Source organism: Bombus vancouverensis, chromosome 4 (genome assembly GCF_051014615.1).
Source record: "Bombus vancouverensis nearcticus chromosome 4, iyBomVanc1_principal, whole genome shotgun sequence".
Lineage (NCBI taxonomy): Eukaryota > Metazoa > Arthropoda > Insecta > Hymenoptera > Apidae > Bombus > Bombus vancouverensis.
Genome location: NC_134914.1, coordinates 14,043,037 through 14,061,165, shown reverse-complemented (window position 1 = coordinate 14,061,165; position 18,129 = coordinate 14,043,037). Strand labels below are relative to the sequence as shown.

The 18,129-nt window shown below is 37.7% G+C and overlaps 1 protein-coding gene across 2 annotated transcripts in view; it reads right to left on the bottom strand.

The window, feature by feature from the left end:
• Nucleotides 1-18,129, bottom strand: part of Ca-alpha1T (Ca[2+]-channel protein alpha[[1]] subunit T) — a 110,187-nt gene that overhangs the window by 76,253 nt on the left and 15,805 nt on the right. For both annotated transcript variants that reach the window (XM_076618124.1, XM_076618125.1), the window contains exons 2-3: nucleotides 3,158-3,270; nucleotides 867-1,000 (exon numbers count right to left, since the gene is read on the bottom strand). In XM_076618124.1, the coding sequence (XP_076474239.1) occupies nucleotides 867-1,000; nucleotides 3,158-3,270 (247 nt within the window). The remainder of the gene's footprint in view (nucleotides 1-866; nucleotides 1,001-3,157; nucleotides 3,271-18,129) is intronic.

The following is an 18,129-nucleotide window of genomic DNA, read 5'->3' as shown; positions in this document are numbered from 1 at the left end:
AGCTCTAACATCGAGATAAGATTTCGTTGTAATAGATAGGATTCAGGGAAATAGCGGTCTACCGTATCAGAGGGAAATTTTACGCAGCGTCTGATGTAATTGAACTCCGGCTAATTGAGTTCACTTATCTACATATGTGTGAACTCTAATTAGTCGAATGAGAAATGGCAGGTCATGAAGCGAATCAGCGAGACAATTCTCGCTGCATGAACTCCAATTATACGTATGTTTGTCCTCCAGTGGATCCAGGTAAATGGAATTTCACCGAGTATTGTTCGTCCAGACACGGAACCATTCTACTTGTTAGCGACTTTCAGGTTTCATATTCCACCAGGAACCTTTCAGTTCCTAAAAATCTGATTAAATGTTATCGTTAAGGAGAGATTGCTCAGATATTTTCCAGCTACGATAAATGGTTCATATTCCGGAAGAATAGAATATTCGAATTATTCTGTCGTGTACGAAACAACAAATGCGGAAACAGCGGCGTGTTCCGTGTTACGCGTGGAATGCGACTGTACATTCCAGAAGGTGATTCGCGAGGAAAGAGCATACGAGTCTGCGAAATAAGAGACGATTAACCCTCGATCCGCACGCTGGGTCGTTTTCGACCAGCGATTTTAACTAATTTTTCAATCTTTCCACACTTTTGTCTAAATTCTGCTTTGCTCCGAAAAAAATCAAATTAACGTAACGATGGGAACTGTCGGACGATATTTCGCATTCTTGAAGGAATATTCAAGAATTTTGGAAAAAATTGTTGCAAACACGACAACCTAGAAAGATCGGCATGAACTTGAACGACCCAGCGAACAGACGACGCGAACAAAGATAAAGTTACAGACGGAGGATTGACGAACACTCACCCAGCCGCTACTATGAAAAAGTCCAATCTGTTCCAGGAGTCAGCGAGATACGTTCCTTTGCCGTAGATGCCCATCGCGACCATTTTGATCGTCATCTCCAGGGCGAAGAAGGCGAAAATGATGTCGTCGAACATCTGTAAGCCAGAAAGCCAGGCTGGCCGATTAGACGACAACACGCTTAACCCGATCGGGCGTAATTGATCAAGGACACTAGAGCAGCAAGTTGCATTAGCTGTCGAACCACCGACTACTGTTCAATCGCGTTTGCTTCCCTTTTCTCTTTGACGTGTGAAACCAAACGTGGAAAGCAGGACAAACAGTGCAATTAATCAATCGCCTCTTGCATCAAGACTTTCGTGCTTTGACATTTTTTTCTCTTTGAAGGAAACTTTCTTCGCGACTCTTCTTTTTCTTCCTTTCATTTTTCTTCTGGCACGAGCCAGAAAACAAAGATAGGACGAAAATGGGACACGAAGTTTTCCGGAGAATCTGCAGGGACATAGTTTCGCTGGTTTTTCATACCGACGTTAATTTGAATCTTCAGACGTGTAGATTAACGTTCTTAAGCCTCGTAAACCGGTTCGACGATTTTTTATCGAATCCTGCTTTCTTAGTAATCGATTCTCGAAAGCTATGATAAGCGAAATTTGTTCGAATGCCACGCGAAGTTTGTTGTAATATCATTGCGTTGCGATGTGGTTATTTGTAACCGATAGCGCAGACAATAATTTTTCCTCCTTTTTATACAACATCGAATAGCGATAAAACATTTAATTCTATTTGTTCGATCTTGTTTAGTTTTTAATTTAAAATAGACGCGAAAGATCTGTAGCCTTTAGGGGTTGAAATATTTTTCTTTACGTTTGAAAAAAATGAGAGAGAGAATTCGTGATTTGTCGTTTCAATGTTATGTGAAAGATATTCTTAAAACGTTTAAAGATCTTTTCTCACGATCGAAACAAATGGAATTGGAATAACAGAAATCCGGAGGATAACAAAATTAAAATTCAATTTTCATTTATGGATTGCATAATAGAAATTTAATCTTCGAAATAGCGTTTATTGGTTTTTAGAATTTTGATCCATTTTCACGATTAATCGCTGGATTCGGTGAAATCACGCGTGCATTTTTCGATTCCAGTAATACCGAATATCTTCAAATTCATTTGTAAAATAACAAAACATTTTCCCGTAATATATGGTCGAGCGGTGTATGCAGATTAGCAGATATTAACAATGGGATACACGTGAATGTCAGAGCTGACCCGAAACGAGGCGAAAAACGGGTTAACAACTGGGTAAATTCTATACGCATATTCTGTATAGCTTGATAATTAAGTCGTATCACTAATTAAAATTATTCAGCGTAGTCGCGCACGCTGATATAAAAACAGCGAAAGAGAAAGAGCGTTGCGATTTCATCGCGCAAGCTGCAGTCGAAAGTGCAGCAACCTATAAATCGTGACGCACGGAATTGTAATTGCAACCTTTTGCCAAGGTAAATCTGAGCTTAACACCGCACCGTGACAAATGAAAACGAGCAGATAAAGGCCACCGAGATTCAATTATATCTTTTCTGGCTTTTTTCTTTTTTTTTTCTTTTTTTTCAATTATCACTCGTAATTAACGATAGCTGCAAATGGCTTTCACAGATACGTATGAAGAGTACGCAAGGAAAACGTGGCAAATCCATATTTGCTTTTTTGACTTTCGACCATTTATCGTAAATTTCATACAAACGTTCACGAATATAACCGAAAATGGATGACAAGTTTACGAAATTTTGTAAACAATCGAATAAAGAATAGTTTTCGCAATGTCCAACAGGCCGGAAAAATATGTATTCGGTCGCACAATCGATTAAAGGGGACAATTTTGAATCGATTAAAGGGGAAAAACTTTGAAATCGATCGCTGAATTTTTTAATTGCTAATCGTGCTCTTCGGATACGGACTCGAATATTTATAATCGACTATGAAAGATTCGAATAATATTGCAATATATTCTTTTATAAATATTAATTTCCATGAGAGAAAAGAGAAGCAGTACGTTCAAATATTTGAAGTAGATTCGACAGATTCCACCGAACTGTACAGACTCCAGTAGTTTCAGCTATGTTAAACTAGTCTGATTCTAACGTTCTCTATCTACTGCGCACAGTGAAATCAATGTTTCAACAGAGACTCGCTTGCTATCTTCGAAGCTGGCTATATTAAAATCTTTAAAATTATGAAAAATTTTAAGTAGCTATAAAAATGTTCATATGTAGGGAGATAAATAAATATACATACTTGCAATATTTTACAGCGGTTTGTCACACACTGATCGTCGACGCACGGTTGGTACATTCCCAGTGTAATGCAGTTTAAAAGAATTACCATCATGCTCACTCTTTCGAACCACGTGATCATACTATGTTAAGGAAAATAGTTTTCTTCCGTTTCGATAATTAATTAACGCTAACCACAAATTATCCCGATGAAAGTTACGTGTTATCGTTTAAACACGAACAAATAGGATTGTTTATAATCGTTCGAAGGGTTCCACGTGTCAGCAAGATCAACGCTGTATGTTGAATGAGAAATGCGTTTAAATCAGTTACAACACGAGTTGGCAAAACTACGTAAACACTATTACGCAAATTAATAGAAATCTGACAATTCTCATAAATGAAATATCGTCTTTTAACTTACGATGTGATTTAAACATCTGTCGATCTTTTGTTAATAATTACACGCATAATGTAATTCGCGTTCGTGATTAACGATATAACAATTTGTGTCGAAATGAACAATTTTCAAATCTTTAATACTTCGAATTAATGGGAATAAATTTTGTTCCATTTTATATTCCAATAACATCGAATCACTGAGACACCTTTCTCTTGCAAGAACGAGATTGTTAGCTGGAACGTAGTTGTACGGCTTCGTTCGTGTCAAAATATTCTGCCATTTAGTTAATTACGGGGAGCACTGTACGTAGCTAGCAATTACGAGACAGAGCTCTTGTCAATTGTTTCTGTAGGTAACGTTAGTTAATTAGAAATTCATTTTTATCGTGATATTAATTGCAGTCTGTAATCTGAAAACAAAGGCACACTGTCGTTCATATTAATCACTGTAAGTAAGAATTTGCAAGACAAACAGCTTCTGAATATCTCAAATGAAAATGTTTCTTAAAATAATTTATATTTGTACGCTCATGTGTCTTTTCGTTAAATTTTTAATAAATTATTCTATCCGTAAAATTGGTTAAAAAGGACACACAGCAAAATTCGATCCAGCTGCACTAGCTCGAATTATCATACGTTAAGAAACTACATGTATCACATTACGTCCACTTTTTTCTTTAAGGGGGTGTCTTGAATTAACTAAAAAATATAAGTAAGAAAGTTCGTCGAAAAGTTTATTTAAATAATTGTTATAGCAACTTAAATTTGATTTCTTCTTTTTAAAAAACACAATTTTTCTTTAAACCCGCCAAAATTTTTAATTTCACACTATTTTCTGCCTTTTTTTTTGTTAGTTCATCGAGAAGAAAGATATATAATAATTTAATCCTTTTTTGGTTTTTCGTTTCACGCCGATTGAAAACTGCAGCCCATGAAATAGGCTTAGAAATCTGTTATAATTTTTTCTTACTTTACAAAAATTTTTTTGTATTCGTTAAATATACAGGGTGGTTGGTAACTGGTGGTACAAGCGGAAAGGGGGTGATTCTACGTGAAAAAAGAAGTCGAAAATGTAGAATAAACATTTTCTTTTTTTTTAATTTTTCCATCGAGACAACGATCTACAGCGAGGTCCGGTATAACGTACCGCACGCGTACCGAGCGAAAATTCAAAGTCGATTTTCTCGAAAACAAAGCCTCGAACGAAAAATATTTATTCTATATTTTCCACTTCTTTTTTCGCGCAGGATCACCCTCTTTCCGCTTTTACCACCAGTTATCAACTACCCTGTATATAAAGCTATACCTCAAAATTCAATAACTTCATTCCCTTCTAAAAAAAAATCACAAAAGGTTGTTAGAACGCTGTTTTAGAACATTCTAATTCAGGGCGCCCCCTTAATATTAAAATTGTCTACGTCCATAAAGGTGATGTGATATAAATAACTAATTGTCAGATAAAAATTTGTTTGTTTTTGAACCGAATACGCTTGCACTATATACCGCCCTCTTAGATGCAATTTTCATATTTCAAGGGAGAAACATACGAAATTGATAAGGTAATTTTTGTAAAGCTTCGAAGCTTGCGAAGCTCGTAGGAGACCTCTACAAAATTGTATTCTCCGAAGTTCGATGAAATTTTGGAAACGATCGTTGCAAATGCAACATGCTATAGCGACACTCTCCTTGGCGAAATTGCATAAAAAACTGCATAAAGAACTCGATCGTAAAATCGATGGATTTTTCTCTTTCGATGACATCCTGTCTCCCAACTAACGAATGACAATTCTATTTCAATTACTAATTATTAATCAATTATTAATATATATATATTATACGAATATAACGTAAATATGCTTTCGAGTTGGATCTTCGATAAAAATCAAACAAGAAGAAAAATAACGCGTAAAAAGGAGGAAATTTCAGTAAGTAAACACATTTGGAGAACAACTCTCGAGAGTAGAGTTTCGAATTTTGAGAACTTCTCGCCACTAAAATATGCGAAAAATATTCATGCTTCAAAGTTGCACGAAACACATTATTCATGGAACTTTTTGTCACCTTCAGTGGACGGGGGAAAAAATACGTTTACCATTCAAACTCGATTTTTTACAATTCCACGACTTCGGTCCTCCTACCATCTCGTACGATCACCAATGAACAACATACGTACGACGTTCTGTAACGCGTTATCAGATGGCGAGTCTACGTACGCAAATTTATATCAATCTGAAGACAATGATTTGAAGAGAGCGATACCGAAACGGTATGAAAGATGAAGATGGCTGAAATTAATTTTTAATTCTCACGCATGTACCCTTGAAACGTCTGCAAATACATTAACGTCGGTCATCTATATAATTACATAAAAAAAAAAAAAAAAAATGAATACGAAATTTAAGGAAGAAAAGAAGAAAGAAGAAAAGAAGAAGATGGAAAGATGATTCGTTCAATTTACGATACACGCTTCGTTAACAAGTCGAAATGAACATCGTCGTTCTTCCGCGGTAATTCGATTATGAAATAATTGAACGAGCTGTTATCGTAAAACAATATTACCCTTCATTTCCCTGGCTGTTACGTTCAATTGATACAACGACTGGACCAAACTGATGGTCCCTTTTTTTTTTATTTCTTCCCGATAATTTCTTGGCCTCTACCAATAAGGGGTCAGATATAGCGATCAGGGGTCAGCGAATGCTTTACACGCTGGAGACCGTTCGAAACCGCTATTACCACCCTGTCACACCAATTTAGCCGGTGTTCTACCATTTCGCCATCGTGTCGTCACAAAACGATCGATCGATAAGACAAGGCGCAACTGTAATCTTACAGATCGATCACGGTTGCCAAGTGACTATTACCTAAACACTATCCTCCTCGATGCGTGACTCGAGCTTTCACTCGTGTCGGATAAACCACCAAATGATATTTCACTGGTAATCGACGAGAGAGTGGACATTTTTTGTCCAGCTCGTTCACAAGAGCGTGCGGAGACCGTCGGTCACGCAGACTGTCACGTTTCTAGAGTAAATAGAGTCGTCGTGAAATTTATGGGACGATAGCGAAGCTTGACAAGACGTGGATAGACGAGGATTTTCCTAAGAAATTATCGATAAATCCTAATCTAACAGAGTGATAAACGAAAAATGAGTGTGAAAGAGTCGGCGAGATTCTCTTACTTTTCTGCTGATTTTTCTTCTTCTCAATTATCGTTCGTAATTGGTAGATCCAAGCACTTAAAAAGTGTATTACACTTCTGGTCAAGGGATCGAAGTGCCCTTTACCTTTTGAATGAACGAACGTTCTTGCGCGAGTTTCTGAGAAATGAGAATATCGTGATTGTAATTTCCATTTTTAAATGTAATTAATTATAGTTTCGATACCATGGAGGATCAATATTTTTGTGTAATCGAGAAAGTGATCGCTTTAAACTTTTGCAGGATATTAAAATTGGTCCACTAGATTCGATTACGTTGACAAGTAGATTAGATTCAACCTGGACGATTCCAACTTTCCACATCTATCACTTTCTTAACAAAAATTTCTCCTTTGTTTAAACCATTTTTCTTGACCATCTTCGAGACTTATTCGTTAACACTAGAACTACTATACCAGTCAAATTGACTGGTTCTAGAATTTTATTTGAAAATTCCTACTTCATGTTATATCTTTTTTCCGTAATGATGTAATGACTCTCGCAACGATAACTAAAAGAACAATATACTGAATTTTATTTTGTTTTTTATGTATTCAAACCCAAAATAATTTTGTATCAAGGCTACTTATACCAATACCAGTGAAAATGACTGGTACTTGACAAAGTGTAAGAGGGTCTATTTTATTGTCTGATTTTAACACTAGAACTATCATACCAGTCAAGTTAACTGGTTTTACAATTTTATTTGAAAATTCCTACTTCATGTTATATTTTTTATTTTCACGATGATGTAATGACTTTCGCAACGATAACTAAAAGAACAATATAATGAATTTTATTTTGTTTTTTATGCACTCAAACCTAAAATAATTTTGTATCAAGGCTACTTATACCAATACCAGTGAAAATGACTGGTTCTTGTCGAAGTGTTAAAAGGTCCTGCAATCTGTTTATCGAACCACAATTAACCAGTTTCCTTATTTCGTACAACTTACCACACGTTTTTAAAATTTGTACTGCCTATCGTTCGATATAACGATATCAGTTATGAGGAAAATTGCGGATCGATCGCTAGATCGCTAGATGCTAACCCTAGAAATACCACATCAGTCAATATGACTGGTTCTACAATTTTATAAATGTGTCAACCCTCGTCTCGTGATCATGGTCCCGGATGGATTAATAATACGAAAAATGTACTACATAACACGGAATTGCTTCTGTAAGAAAGTAATAAATCAATAAATATAAAAATATTCTATTATTACGTATTTTTTAAAAACCAGTCATTTTCACTGGTTTCGATAGAAATAGCTTCGTGTTAACTATCGGCTGATCTAGTGTTAAAGGTCTCGTTCATCGTCTAATTATCCCCTAAATTATACTTGACTAAATTTTGTAGCAGATATGCAAATAAAAATCGATATACACGCGCTTCGTAATTGTAATATTTAAACAGCAGTTTCCACGCTGTCGCCGAAATCTCGATAAAACAAATATCGTACACACGTTCCATCGATAAGACGGGATCTTAATAAATCCTTTGGATTCTGAAAATCTTTATTTAATGCCGGGACACGCCGTGTTTCTAAATAAGAGAGTCATAAAACTGTGGAAACGATGGCGAACGCCAATAAACGACAATTCTCCGCGAGATTCATCGAAAATACATCGAAAATAATTCAAAGCGAGAGAAGCTATAAGCAGTTTATCACGGACATATTCCCCTTGTTTTGTGTAATGTCGACAGTCATAAATTTTACATCGATGCTATGCAAGAAACTTAGTGGAAAAGCAGGCAAGCGAATACAACCACCGATAGCGAGACTCGGAAACTTGGAAAACTTAGCGATACGACGATTTTCGTCGTCAGCGTTACGTTGCCTCGCGTGTCTAATAAACTGCATAGAAACTAGGTGATTGACCAACTTTCGTTTGTAGCGACAAAGAGGAATGGCACGCGCGTAGTAACGCGTACTCCGGGAACAATGTTATCGCGTATCCCTTTGTCGGAAGATTTACAACTCGCAAGGACGAGGCGAGCGTAAAAAATTCGAATCGTGGAAAACGTATCGTATAACGCGAATGTGACGAGCGTAGAAAACAACATCGTCGCGTGAACTGGCGTTTTATAGGGTAATAAAAGGCGGTGAATTTCGAGCTGCAAGGGAAAAGCGCATGAATCGCGCGACGCTACACGCAACGCATCGTTCCGACACGATACGTTAACAGGCCACTGACACTACGTTGTTATGTGGCTTTCTACAAAGCTGATGGCCTTCACCACATTCGCACGTTTCTCGCGTGAAGATGCTAATCTGACGAGACAAAATGTCTTTCATTACTTTCGCTCTTGTACTCCGATCGACATATTAGAAGTACGCCTCGTCAGATCGATAAGATCGTTAACGAGTTGCACTTGATTTTTCACTTCGTTTCTTTAGGTTGCCCGAAAAGTTCCTTTCGTTTTGTAAAGAAATAATAGGCGCACAATGTTTTTTGTTTTATATTAATTTATTGTGTTATACGGGAACGTAATAATAGAAATAGAACGAAATGGATCGTACCTAATTCGATAAAATAATATAAAACAGAAATTGTCGTTCATCTATTATCACCTTATGAAACGAAAGAAACTTTTCGGACGACCTAATATTCATCGATATGTGAAATGGTACTAGGTTGCTTCGTGTTTTATCCATGAAACAAAATGTTTTCCATTATTTGCACTTTCATCTTTATTTTATAATGCAATTCATATATCGGAAAAAGTCAGCTCTTTGCATATAAGAGATAACATACTTAACCCTTTAACCTACAACTACGAGCATAACCCGTATTAGAAGATCGGGCATAGCCCGTATTAGAAGATCGGGCATAGCCCGTATTAGAAGATCGGGCATAGCCCGCACTAGAAGATCGGGCATAGCCCGTGTTAGAAGATCGGGCATAGCCCGCACTAGAAGATCGGGCATAACCCGTATTACACTACTACGCGGTCAATCTAACCTAGCATTTAAAATTATGCATATCTCGACATATCTATTAGTGAATTTGGATATTTCTTCTTTAACTGTAGCTAACTTAAGGTCGCCATGTATCGTTTCGTTGGTAACACACCAAGCTGCATCTATTAAGGATCTTAGAGTTTTTCACTGGAATCGAATTGAAGAATTTCTGTGTTGGAATTACTCGCTGTTCCCCATAGTTGGATCCCATAGGTCCAAACAGGTTTAGATATGGCGATAACCGAGTATGTAGCTAATTTGTCCTACAGGCGACATATTAACCCTTTGCACATGTGTGCAAAGTGTGACTCGACGTCAGTTTTTATCTCAGCAGCTCCTTTGTCGACGTTCTTTCATGTCCACGTTTTTCTGTGAAACGTGCGAAAGAAATGTTGAGGAAAATATTTGGTTGGTATGATCGCTAGTTCCTACATGTTAAGTTGGTACGACTTCTAACGACGCTCCTTTGTCTTTGGCGTTGGCCCAGTGTTAATTATCTGAGTGTACCCGGTGTGTTCATATGGCTGTACATGGTGGTGAAATACAGGACGTAAAAACTGAATCTGTGTGAATCAATAAATATCAAACTCCAAAACCTACTTAATAACAAGAAAAGCAGGATTGCATCCTGGACATTGTTTCAAGATATCTCATACACTTAAAAATTACAAAATACAACAATGGTGTGAATAAAACTGGTATTTAAGTGAATTTCTTTCTTCCTTTATTTATTTAAATTGTCTTATTTCTTAGTTAAAGTAACTTTCAAATAAAACACTTAAAAGCCTTGGGAGCTGTTCGTAACGAAATTGAAATAAAATTTGCAGTGCAAAGGGTTAAAGAATGGCTTCGATATACGATAGAAGCCTAGATTATTCGAACGTCTGTGTAGTTGGTAGAGACAATGACGATAGAATGGCTGTATTATTCGACTGTCTGGGTATTCTACTATTCGAATGATTTAGTATCCAAATATTCTGCTATCTGACAGATTAATAATAATATTTGATAATCGATAACGTCGATAATATTCGGTACAATAAATAGTTGCACGCGTACTGTGACGTATAACCCAACTTTGAAACAAATTTAGAAGCTGCGCAGGGAAAAGGAATGTCAAGTATCTGAAGTATCTCTCGTACACACGCGTTCTCATCGCTGCGTTACGATCACACGTTTTCGTTGAAACTTTCGGTTAAAACGTTCGTCTTAAACGCGAGTGTAAATGAAATATAATTTATACGTTGAAATTGTCAAATTACGTGTTTACGATAATTTCGTTATAAACAAACGCTATTCCGCTTCTGCAGTCCGCAACAAATAATCGTTTCTTATTCAAATTCGTTCTCATCCATGTATTTTATTTTTATACCTCTGGAATGCTGTCCTTTTTATGCATAATCGATGCGTACAATGATTAATCAATATCTTTCATACGACGTGCACCGTGCAAGAAGACGTTACACCGAGTAGACGTGGCAAAATGGTTAGCTTCGAACTGACGCGTCGTTGAAAGGGTTAAGGGCAAGGGTGGTAAACTTGGTCGCGTGCTGAATTACACAAGGGGGTTCCGAAAGTGGAGTTAACTTATTGTCGAAAGGATTAAAGCCTGAGCTTTGCGAGGCTACAGACGAACGATGTACCATTCGATGAATTTTGCCTCGTAAAATTGTTAAAAATTGTGACAGCTGATGACGATATTTTGATCATAAATCTTTATAAGGTCGAAAAATGTCTTCTTCGTTAACGTGGTTGATAACTGACAAAAGAACAGAATTCGATGGATGATGATAATCTATTGGGTTGGCAACTAAGTGATCGCGGATTTTGTCATTAGGTGGTATTGACAAATCTAATACGGGCTATGCCCGTTCACCTAATACCTAATAGTAGGTTAAAGGGTTAAGTATGTTATCTCTTATATGCAAAGAGCTGGCTTCTTCCGATATATGAATTTCATTATAAAATAAAGATGAAAGTGAAAATAATGAAAATTGTATTTCATGGATAAAACACGAAGCAACCTAGTACCATTTCACATATCGATGAATATTAGGTCGTCCGAAAAGTTTCTTTCGTTTCATAAGAACGACAATTGAATGAACAACAATTTCTGTTTTATATTATTTTATCGAATTAGGTACGATTCATTTCGTTCTATTTCTATTATCACGTTCGTGCATAATTCAATAAACTAATATAAAACAAAAAACTTTATAAAACGAAAGAAACTTTCCCAACAACCTAATATAACACATACGAGTAGACATATAAGCAGCGACCTAACTTGGATATACTGTTAATCGGTGCTACGTATAATACTATTCTTTTGAATCTTATTCTTACTACTAGTAATCAGCATTGTCCTAAATGAAGACACGTTATCTTTAATACTCCAGGCAAATTGCTCCAATTCTCATTACGCTCTGCACGAAGTAGCGCAGTCTTTTCGCATGCTCTTCGCTTTTGTATTTCGCCTGCTGTTTTTATTAAGCGTCATGATATATTTTTATATTCGTATTCGTAGAAACGCAAGCGAATTATCTCGTTGCAGGTAATTCCGAATCTTCCTGCGCAAGTATATTAGCCTGGAATTTTGAAGTTGCCAAATTCCAAGGGTTAACAAATTAAACGCGGCGGAAAATCTTCATTTGCACAAGGTGTTTGCAAAATAAGTAGCGTCCGGAATTAAGCGTGTCGCATAATGGAAGAATATTTTTCCACTTTTGTTGATTCGTATGTTAAAAGACGGCGGAATTACGTGGTATGCGAACGGTATACTTTTGCACATTAACCGGCTCGTTTTTCAATAAAATATTCCTTTACGCGGCAAGATTAACAAAGCCGAATTTACTTCGTTTTAATCGCTTCAAGCGTAAATGGGACGATGTATTTTTAATAGAAATTTTACGACACGCTGAAAGGGCCAACGTTTCTTACGATAATCAAATATTAAGCTTAAGGGATTATCTTTGAATTATTGGCCACTGAAGATCCTAGAGTTACGAAGGATTTTTATTTATTCAACGTGCTTTAAAGTAATATTTTAATTATCACTCTTGCGCAAGAAACCGATCTTTCTTCGCCACTGTTATTCATTTACGCTTTAGAAACAGCCGGATATTTACTATAACGTTGTCGACGTTTATAGATACAGCCGTGTGAATCATAGATGATGCTTTTATTCGAATAAATTATTCGGAAGTTGTCGTATAAATCTGAAATTAATGGTTTCTCGCAAGACAAGCAAATCTCTTTCTCCTTTTCCTTCTTTATTTTATTTATCTGTGTGAGGAAATTCGATACACGGACAAGCATACTCTATACGCACGGCGATAATTATTTTTAATGTACCTCTCTATCTTCTTTTTTTTTTCTTTTATTAAAATAAGATACAAAGTACAGAAACATTCTACTGTTTCGTTAAAAATTTAATTGTTCAATTAATTGCTATTTTCATATAATCGTATGTGCGTCACGTTTAAGAAAAAAGGACAAGACAGACTATTATGCGATCTATTAGCATGAAGCATCGACTCGAGTCAAGATCGCGCGATCATGGGTTAAAGTAGGTGTTAAATTGATCGCGTACGATTAATTCGTAGATTAGCGAAATCTCTGTTCTTAATGCCGTTTAATTGCCGTCCGTAGATTCGCATGAAACGCTTTGCAAAATTGTGCCAACGATTTAAGCCGTATGAAATAAATCCATTGAAATAATTTACGTGAACTTCCTTTAATCGAAATTGAATTTAACTTTATCTCGCTGGCCGCTCGTTTATCACCGACGACTGTAAAATAATTAACCGCTGTAAAAATTGATCGCGAAACGAATGAAATTCGGCGAGTGAATCTTCAGGCAACGCGAACAAAGCCGATTGTATTGGCCGAACTAGTAAGAAGAAAATGGTAAAATCATACGGCACAAGTTTGTAACTCTGTAACTTGACATTTACCAGTTCGTTACTATTATTAGTTAGTAAATCATTGTGCACGAGGGCCCCGTGAATAATGTTGTTGACGCAACCGTTGCGTCATTCCTTTCGTATGTTCCAACGAGATGACTTAATATTAAGAAAATAAGAAAGAAAAAAAAAACGCCGCGAAAAAAGAAGAAAAATCGACGATGCGTCGAAAGCAGAAATTATCGAGTCAAAGACATTTTTTCTTTTTCCCGAGCAAAATTTGTTAAAAGTACAGACGTTTCCAACGAAAAAAAAAAAAAAAAAAAAGAAAGAAAGAAGAAAAAGAAAAGAAACTGTCAAGTCGCGTGTTCTATCAGTGAATGTGATAAATTGGCGTAAATTGAGCATGCAGTATTATGGAAAAGCCAGTCGAAGAAGGTGGATCCCTTCATACTTCAGGCGGGCTAACGTTAGAACTGGATCTGACGTTGATGGGAAGGTGATAGAATTCCAAACATAAATTTCCAATAGGCCGCGCTATTGTAGGAACGGGCAGAAGCTTCCCGGCTCTCATTTTCACGGACATACATCAAACGAATTAGATCCGACGCGTTATACAGGCAGCGAGCTATTCGTTCTGCTGCTTGGAAAATAAATGCCGCGGGAATTCACAGCGAAGCTAAATAATTCGTAGGTCAACGCGATTTATGTCCGCATATTTCTCATCGAAAAATTGATCGAGTACGAGTCTCCGGTAGAACTGTACGTCAGAGAGAGGAATACGTCTCGTAGGCAATGATAGCGTTATGTAAAGCTTCATTGAAAGATCGGCAACCGACCGTTACCATCGGCCAAACACGCCAAACTGGAAGCTTCTACGTGCAACCCACGTACAATTTATATATAGAATTCGATCAACCAACCCACCCTTCGATGCTAATGACAATTAACGTGTGCCTCGATTCAAGTTCTCGCGTGCTCTTCGCGTTTCTGTCTTGTATTACGTCGAGGGTCGGTCGAGCGATACACCTTACGAAACGAGATTCGTGTAATATCGACTTTGCTATTTACCATTGGACCGTGCCTGCCTGTATTTTGTATCTTTCTTCCATCAATTTTGGATTTATACGTGTGGACACTGCTCGTCAAAAAGGTAGCCCGTGTGAGCTATCTTTAATTTCTCAATGACGCGTGTAAAGTTTTTCGTCTGCAACGTACAATATAATAATAATAATAAATAACGATCGAATAATAGTTCGTTGAAAATAATTAAAAATATTACGAGGTTTAGCGTGTAACAAGAAAACGTTGTTTTACTTTAAGAACGAAACGATAACACAATCTGTTAACACGTTTAGAAATTGCTCGGTAGTTCACGATCTATCAACGAGTAAAGATCACAGTACAACGTTATGTAAATTTGTAAGTATATGGAACGCGAGACAAAATTAAACGTGTCTGAAAAAAGCAAATTGTCGAACGAAAACGGCAACTGTTAGCAGCAGCTAAAATATCGAAAGTAGTAAGAAGAAGTCGTAAAGTAATTTCTTAATTTCTTAAAAAATGTTTCTTAAATATGAAAGATAGCTCACGTGGGCTATCTGTTCGACGAGGAGTGTAGGTACAGGTTTTTCGAATAAATTTCGCTCTTTCGATGATGTACGCTCGCTGTTGACGCTGTATATGGATGTATAATGGTAGCTTAGGAGAGTAGGTTTTACGAAATATTATGTAACGTATACATTGTATACGTGTTATATAAAAGATTTTGAAATTTCGCTGCCACTATAATAAGACTCGGAGGATATCAACGTCATAGTGGTAAAATTTGAAGGAAATCCGGCAATATACGCAGAAGCTGCAAGATATTTAGCGCAAGTATATATTTCACGATGATCGTAAAAGACAAATTTCTGACAAATTGCGAGAATTCTGCACGCAGATGCGCGCCGTTCCGTTTAGAAAATCGATCGCCGTCGTCACGCCAGCCTCTGCTTACTTTCGCCGATATCTTTTATCGAATTTGGAAGCGATAGTCCCGATTTACACCGCTTTCAAGCTGATCAGGACGCGAACTTTTAAATGTGACGAATTAATCTTCGAAGAGAACAGATGGCGAACCTACTCGCACAAAGCGGAGAGACGTTGGCGCTCGTCGCTACGCGAAGCTTCTTCGTCACGGCGCAATAAAATGCACACGTCCTCACCAAGAGTTGGATAATCGAATCGTGCGTTTAGTAACCCTTACACGCGCACGTCCTTCGGATCCTTGTCTAAATTTATGACCCGGCCACTACCAATCTCCGATAGTCTTCGACCGGGAGACTCCACCCTGCCACCCTCGAGTTCGGGGGTGTGTCGTTTTAGGTTCGAGAGACGACAGAAGTCGCTAATAGGAAGAAACCAGACTCGGTCGTGGCTTATAAAAAGACAAGTTCTTTGCACTTGGGATAATTCCTATTGCCAGACGAATTTTTCAAAATATCGTAAGCGACACGTGGCTATCGAAGTGATCAATCTGGTGGTCTGTAAAAAGACACGCGAAAGCGTTACAATTCGTTGAAAATCCATAAGGCACGAGTTAAAAAAATCAGATTGAAACGAGGGAAGATGAAAATTGTTAGAATCGAAAAATTTGTTGGGGAATATTTGTAAGAGAGCGATTCAAGCTTTCTTAACAAACTTACTATCGACGATTAATCGGTGGAACGAAGTTAGCTAAAGACGTACGTACCTTAGAAGACGTTTTAAAAATATATTAGGTACACTGAGTAGCGCGTACTTCTTTAATATATTTCTTCAGCTCTGTTAATTAATTTTTTAACGACTAAATAGACTTTACTTTCAAAACGCGACGCCCGTGCCTTTTGAAGAGGGCGCAACGCTTCCCGAAGTAGCTGCACCGCCTTTACAACTGGACATCGTATAGCTAAGTACGGTCAGAATTACGAACCTTTGATGTATGCAGCTTTCAAACGTCTGTTTCTTTACAAAAGCTCGCAGCTTCTTCTTGTATATTATTCATTTATGAAATCATTAATAGCCCTGTAAACGGTCCTCGAATCTTCCACAACATCGATCCTCGTATTTCATCTGTACATTGTAATTACGAAACGCCGCACGTGCTTTTTCCAAAGTGTCTGCTTTTTACTTTTTATCTTTTAGTCTGGGGGAAACGAAGAATAGCATTACGATAGAAACGCTGTCGTATAAGGATGATCGTCGAGTTTATAGAATTCAGGAGAAGATCAATTTAAGTTGAGCACGAAACAAAAGAAAGCAAGCAAAGTAACGAAATAACGGTCTTTCAAAGTTAAAAGTTAGTTTCGCGCCGCGAGAGAAGTTGCGTATTGGTAGTCACCTTAAATCCGAGTGAAAAAGTTAGAATATTTATTTACGGAAAAGTCACACTTGTTCTGCCTTCCCAACACTTTAATCTTCCCTTGCACTTGCCTTATTCGGATACTACGACGAACTATGATATATCTTTGATCAACTTTTGCCTATACTGCAACCACTACTATCACGCGTTGTCCATACTCTTGGTAAATATAATACACAATGGATGCAGTGTCTATCGATGCGAATAAACAATTTTTCTATCGCTTTCCTCCGTGTTATCCGCAACTATCGCCCTCTTTCGCGTGTACATTAGCATACTTGAAGAATTTTTATTCATTTCGCTGTTCATAATTTTCGAGATATCGACCAGTTATCGAAGATATTGAAATATTGCAGATACCTTTGGTATTTTGCGAAACGTTGCCTATTTATCAGTTTTTCAACAAATTCTTCCCGTTTTCGACCGCGTGAAATTAAAACGCATCTTTTTGATCGTAGAGCGACACTCGGATCAAAGATCCCCCGAAAATCTCTTCTTCGCATCTAACTCGAATCTATTTAGAAAATTCATGCGTCTGCGAGCTGACGAGAAGACGCGCGAGACATCTCCGACAAGCGGAACGGCAAGAAACTCGTAGCCTAAATATCTCATAGACGGAAACGAACGACTTAAACCATCTGCAAGTGCAAAAGACTGGGCGATGCGCGTGTAGGATGGAAATTGTCGCGAAGGTCTGACGATGGCAGAACCGAACGAGACGTTTCCTCGGACAAATCGCGAGAAAGCCGCCGCGTTATCTACTTTCCACAAACATACGGAGTGTGTCCGATCAATAAACGGCTGGCCTCCGCCAGGCTCTCTCCTCCGGTGTAACCGTCGAATCTTGCCGTGGCGCGGCTCGCGCCGCCGATGCAAAAAAAGGGGAAAGAAAAAGAGAATAGGTGGAAGCGGAACCTGGAGGTTTTCGCAACGGTGGCGATGTTGGTCCGCGTCGCGTCTGCCCGCTCGAGTAAAAACACGAGCAACAGTTTGCTTGCAAGCATCTCTGTGCGTCTCTTTGTGCCAGGGCACAAGAGACCCGGTGGCGGACGAAGAATAAACTGGCACAAAGGTACGCGTCACGATTCTGAATGCGAAGTTCTGCTCACGGTGAAATTCGGACGGAAGCGTTTCAAG